The sequence below is a fragment of the Streptopelia decaocto genome (genome assembly GCF_964273445.1).
Source record: "Streptopelia decaocto genome assembly, chromosome: 1".
NCBI lineage: Eukaryota > Metazoa > Chordata > Aves > Columbiformes > Columbidae > Streptopelia > Streptopelia decaocto.
The window spans coordinates 59,395,284-59,401,670 of NC_138663.1; the positions used below are offsets into that span (position 1 = coordinate 59,395,284).

General features: G+C 42.7%; 1 protein-coding gene across 1 annotated transcript in view; it reads left to right on the top strand.

The window, feature by feature from the left end:
* NUAK1 (NUAK family kinase 1) overlaps positions 1–6,108 on the top strand; it is a 50,492-nt gene extending 44,384 nt beyond the window's left edge. The window contains exons 5-7 of the mRNA XM_082055758.1: positions 414–533; positions 822–954; positions 2,012–6,108. Coding sequence (XP_081911884.1) covers positions 414–533; positions 822–954; positions 2,012–3,165 — 1,407 coding nt within the window. The 3' untranslated portion in view covers positions 3,166–6,108. The remainder of the gene's footprint in view (positions 1–413; positions 534–821; positions 955–2,011) is intronic.
* The last annotated feature ends 279 nt before the right edge of the window (positions 6,109–6,387 follow it).

Consider the following 6,387-nt stretch of genomic DNA (forward strand, 5'->3'; position numbering starts at 1 on the left):
TGGTATTAACAATTTTGATATTAACAATATAAGACGAAGAGCAATCAGTGGACAGCAGGCCCAGTGCCTCCCAATATGAGATTGTGTTTGCAAGCATATGCAATACATCCAGGATAAAATTACTGGCTGATGGTTGTGCAGTCAGTCAGTGACCAGTCTATGAATGGAACCAAAATGTCATTGTTCCTAATCTGAAGGATTTAACCTAGGAATCCTTCTCTGGAGAATCTTTAGAGAGAAAAGTCGAAAAATCATAGAATAATGGGTTGGTCAGGAAACTTGAGAGATTATCTACATCAAGATCCCTGCCCTACAGCAGGGTCACATATAGCTAAGTCTTTTCTGATAAAGGATTTTCTGTTGCATTAAGATATTGTCAATACTACAGGTGCCTTGTGCGATTCTGTTTGCAGATTGCTGATTTTGGACTCTCCAACCTTTATCACAAAGACAAATTTCTGCAGACCTTTTGTGGAAGCCCACTGTATGCTTCCCCTGAAATAGTTAATGGACGACCTTACAGAGGCCCAGAGGTAAGAAGGTGGTATGGGGTTGTCTTTGATGATAATGTTCTTGAGAGTTAGTCTTGATGCTAGTGTTATTGCACATGTGGGTTCGCTTGGGTCTCTCCCATATTGAAAGTTCTCAAGCTGCCTTCATTTACTCTCATTTGCTTTGCCTGTGCTTAGTCAGATGTTAGATTCTGGTTTGCCCATCAGTAGACAGAGCTGGATGTGATGCTGCTGTTGTGGTGCTAGTGGCATGGAGAAGGGTGGAAATCAGCATTCCTGGGCTTCACATGCATTGTCTCTGTGTTTCAGGTTGACAGCTGGGCCCTTGGTGTATTGCTTTACACTCTGGTTTACGGGACGATGCCCTTCGATGGCTTTGATCACAAAAATCTCATCAGGCAGATCAGCAGTGGAGAATATCGTGAGCCAACACAGACCTCAGGTATGAAAAAGGAGTAAGGGCAACATATTGAGCTGAGAGGAATTCAGAATGGAGGCCCTTCCAAAATGTTTTGATGTCAGAGTGATGAAGAAAAAAAAAATCTCATTCCCCTACTGATTTCATCTGCTATCAATTCCCATCTGGGTATAGCATTTACCAAAAGCTCTTTTGAAATTAAAGTTTTATAGCAGATAGATTTTATTGCCTTGGGGAAGCTGTAACAGGGTCTTTTAACTAGATCTATGACAGTGGAAGATCTGTTAGCTATTGCAAGTGGAATTGTTCTGACAAGCTGTAAACCAGTACGACATTCTGGTACAGATCAGTTCTCTAACTATACCGTGGTATATTACAAGCAGAGAGAAGATGAATGGTCAGAGCAACGCAGTCTCTTCTCCAAGAGGGAAGGACAAAATCTCAATGCCGCTGTGTTTGCATTTACTTCTACTTAGAGGAGAACACATTAAGCAGTCACCTGACAGAAAAGCATCAGCTAGGTCCAAGTCATTGATCATAACGACTCCTTACAGCTTTAAACATCCATGTATATATTAAATTTAAATGAATATTTATCTTCTATCATTTTTTGCCATCCTGTTCAATTTTATGCCTTCTTGCTCTTTATGAAAATATGCCTTCAAAATATACAGAAGACTACACTGTTTATGGAAAAAATAAATACAAAACCAATAATGTGTAGATCATCCTTATTATCCCAGTTCCTCTTTGTTTTCCTTCAAGTTTAGTGATTATTAGAGTTGATAGGTTGGTGACTTCCTTCAGTAATATGGAACTATTCACTGACTAATACAGTACAAGTATTAATTTCTTTGATAACCCAGTGTACATTTCCCAGGGTGAATAATATTATTTTGATAAGAAGTAGTACTCAAATGCAGTTTCCAACATTGATGTCCAAAGCCTTGCCTCATTCACTTCTCCTGTTGTAAGCAACATCAGTTTTGCTCATTTGATTGGCTTCACACTTCCATTTTAAACTGACAAAAGTAGGAGTGCCCATATTCTAAATATTTTGTATTCCATTCTTCATCCATAGATGCTCGTGGTCTTATCAGATGGATGCTGATGGTGAACCCTGAACGCCGAGCAACCATTGAAGACATTGCCAACCACTGGTGGGTTAACTGGGGCTACAAGAGCAGTGTTTGTGACTGTGACGCCATGAGGGACTCGGAGTCCCCATTGCTGGCAAGGTTCATTGATTGGCATCACCGTTCTACTGGCCTCCAACCAGAGACTGATACCAAAATGAAGTGCCTTTCTAAGCCCAAAGGTCCTGAAGTCACACTAGAGAGACAAAGGTCTCTGAAAAAATCGAAAAAGGAAAATGACATTGCACAATCCATCCAGGAAGGAGGAGCTGAAAATGCATCCAAACCCACCTCCAAGAGACCCAAAGGCATCCTGAAAAAAAGGAGCAACAGTGAACATCGATCTCACAGTGCAGGTTTCATTGAAGGAGTGGTCAGCCCAGTGCTACCCTCTGCTTTTAAGCTGGAGCAAGAGTTGTGTAGGACTGGTGTAGCCATTAAAAGTGTTGTGGAGGTAGAGGTAGCAGGCAAATACGGCACTAAGCAGTCTTCACTAATGCCAAAAAAAGGAATCTTAAAGAAGACTCAGCAGAGGGAGTCTGGCTATTACTCCTCTCCAGAGCGAAGCGAATCTTCTGAACTTTTGGACAATAATGATGAGACAGTCAACAGTGACACTTCTCCAGGGGTCACAGAGCCATCCAGAAATGGGTCTTACAGCCATTCCTGCAGGCGTAAGGGCATCTTGAAACACAACAGCAAGTATTCTACCAGCAGCACTGAGTGTGCTTTGATTAGCCCTGACACACCGACGCTGGAGGCCATGGAAGAAGTGGTCCTGCCTGGGGATGCGTTACCTCGAAGTTACAGTCGCCCTTCCAGTGTGATTAGTGATGACAGTATTTTGTCCAGTGACTCATTTGATTTGCTGGATTTGCAAGAGAACAGGCCAAACAGACAGAGGATACGGAGCTGTGTCTCTGCTGAAAATTTCCTGCAGATCCAAGACTTCGAAGGACTTCAGAACCGCCCACGGCCACAGTATCTAAAACGTTATCGCAACCGTCTGGGGGACAGCAGTTTTTCCCTTCTCACAGACATGGATGATGTGACTCAGGTCTACAAGAAAGCCCTAGAGATCTGCAACAAGCTCAACTAGCAGAGGGAAGATGGAAAGGGAGGGAAGGGAGTTTTTCTGTGTACCTTTATGATGGAGTAAGCCAGGTCACTCATTTGCTGACAATGGTAGGTTTTGCTTGAAATGACCTGACCGTACCTACTTAGCTGAACTCCTAGTGAAGCAGCCCCAAAGCCATCTCACACTTCTCTAAGTTTGTGTCCTCAAAATATTACCTGCCTGGCCAGAGGAAAACCTTTGGTCTTTGAATATGGGATGAAAGCCCATCAGGATCTAGCATCAAGATTTGATGGCTTGAAGTCAAAACTAGACAGAATTGAAACTGGAAGTGAGTGACACACATTTTGAGAGCTTTGTAATTAATATTAGATTACCTTTATCAAGAGATGAGCTGGATTCTGCTAGACAAATTTGGATGTCTTTTAGAAACAGAGCCTTTATTTCCCCCTGAAGTTATTAATCTGGATACAGTGATTGCACGTTGGAAATCTTTGGCTTGCATTATGCAGGAGGCCGGGCTAGGTGGTCACCATGGTCCGTTCTACCAGGGTGACTTGAGAAGTTCTGAGCACGTTCTGGGACAGATAATGTGAGACTCACCCCAGAATAACCTCACAAGGTGTATGTGGACAAGTCATGGAGCAGGCATTCAGATCTGGCCCCTCCCAGAGCCGTTGCTCTTCAGTGAGCAGGAGGCCCTAAAATTGTTTCCAACTACCACGTCTACCAGCAAAAACAGTCACAGAAACTATAATGGGAACTGGAAGGAATGGATGTTATCAGCAGCAAAATGACCTTTTAAGGCATTTCAATGCGTGTGTTCCATTTGTGACTCTTTCAAAAGGGCCATCCAGATGAATGCCCAGACAAAGATGGACCTAGCAAAGGGTCTCAAGGGTTAACTAACCCTCCAGTCTGGAGTTCAGTCACTGTCAGCAAATGGTGCCACCTCGCTGTTAGCTGGTAGCATTTGAGGGTGACAGGTAGTTTATGACCAGAATGTTAGGTAAAGCAAAGGTTGTAGCATGTAGGAAACGGATAGAGGTCAGAAAGTTAGTGGGAAGATGCCTTTCTCCAAATGAAAATGTTTCTAGGTAGGTAGTAATGGAGCAGAAAGAATTGAGCAATGAAATGATAATGGTAGATTTGATAACAGAGTTAGCATAAAAATGCGGGCCTCTCTCTACGTAGTGTAGCTGGTACTGCGTGTACAATGACACCAGTTTGAAAAAAATGAGAAGGATACACGTTTGTGTTCTCAGTTATATCTAAACATCCAGACTGAAAGCTTCAACTCCCATAAAGGTACCACATGGGTCTACTGGATTACCTGAATGTAAGCCTGTGTCAGAAAGGCACTGTGTGTTTGACAGGCCTGGGCAAACTGGAATCTTAAGGCCCGTTTCAGCCTCATTTCCATGAGCACATAGCCCCTGGCTTTCTTGGAGGTGCACTGGTGTGAAGAATTGGCAGGTTTCAGCCTATGATGTCAAATGATCCACAGCTGCAAAACTTAAGTCCACACACATGCCCAGAGCAGAGGAGCACGGGGCAAGCTCTCTTCTCACTTGTACCCTGTAACTGGAACTGAAAGTAGAATTTGGCCCACTGTGTCCAAAATTGTGGAGGCCATGTGGAAAGAGAATAGGGTTCCTCTGGTGATTCCCTGGGAATCAGAAATAATCCCGTAAATCGTTGGCATCTGGGACAGGGAGCTATTTCACTTGCAGATTCTTTATTTGGTGTATCATGGTACTTAAGTCTGCAGGTTCCTCCTAAAAATCAGCTGGGCTGCGAAGCATAAAGATGAATGAGCTTGAATGTCCTAAATTTATCTGCCTCTATGAAGAACCTTTACTTATTGTGAAACACTGGACCAAATTTGGCCCTGGAGTTAATGGTATTAATACCATGAAATCTATGAGAGACGTGTTCTCAGGTGGTCAAGAGAAATTTGGCTCACTATCCATTTGCTCAGGAAGGGCAATTGCAGGTCATTTCTCTAGAGATGTGTACCTCTTTTCAGGATATTCAGACATCCCAGATTCTCAAAGGCCCTGCATGTGCTTTTTTTTAGCCTGTCCAAAATCTACACCCCATTTTGCAGTGTATTTAGTTAAAAAGTTTGCTGTGGTGCATTTTCAAAGAACTCAACATAATCCCCATGGCCTTTCTGAGGCAAAGATGTGCTTTGCAGCCATGGCTTTTAACTCGTGCCCCGGTGCATAAGAGCCAGATCCTCAGCTGGTGTACATCAGCATGGTCCCATTGACGTGACAGAGCATCCCGTCAGTGGGGTTAACGTTGATTGACGCCTTCCCTGCAGATCCGGTGCTACATCTTGAATGGATTTGTAGAGGTTTTGGGAAGAGGGGAAGGGAACTCAGCCCCCCATAGCAGAGGAGTGAGGGGCAACCCAGAGGCTCGTATCTCCCGAGGCTTTTGCCCAGGCCTGCTTCCTTGTGTACTAATGTGAATGAGTGAGTGACTGCTTGCTGCCAAACTGGAAATGTTATGTAGGGATTTACTGGCATGTTACTGGCATGTTACATGTTTACTGGCATGTTATCATTCCTAGAAGAGACAAAAAAAAAAGAAACAACAGCAAACTTGACTGCACATTGTTATTATTAGTGTTGTGATTTTTATTTAATTTTTTTGTAATACAAAGTTGACTTTTTTATTTGAATTTGTCCTTTTTTATTTATTGGTCTGAAAGCCATTTCAAAGGTATAATAATATATTTGGTGTAATTTAATTGGTGCAACATTATTTTACAGCTCTGGCCAAAATTGTCTGGTGTTATTTTTTGGGGTATATATTTTTTTTTTTCTCCCAATCTTTGGTTGGTTTGAGCTCTACGAGGCACACAGGGGAAAACGCTGGATAATCACCCAAAGTGTTTGTATTTTTAATCTGATACTCTTTTTTTATTAAATAAAACAAAATTAATGTAACTGTGAAGAGTCTCTCTCTCTCTCTCTCTCTCCCTTTTTCAATGTACATCAGCATAAGCTGAGGCCAAACCATAATGAACTTGTCATGCAGAAATACAGCAGCATCTCAGCACATTGTACCAAGTTGTTTATGCAAAGCTTCTTGGCTCGTTTGTGCGTTTGAATGTAGTGTGGGTGGCCACAGAGACTCCCGTACTACGAAGCATTTGGCACTGCAAAACACCCAGAGCTTTCAGCTATAGGAATGTTGGGTGGAGAACAGCAGCTGACTGGGGTTTCTCTGCTG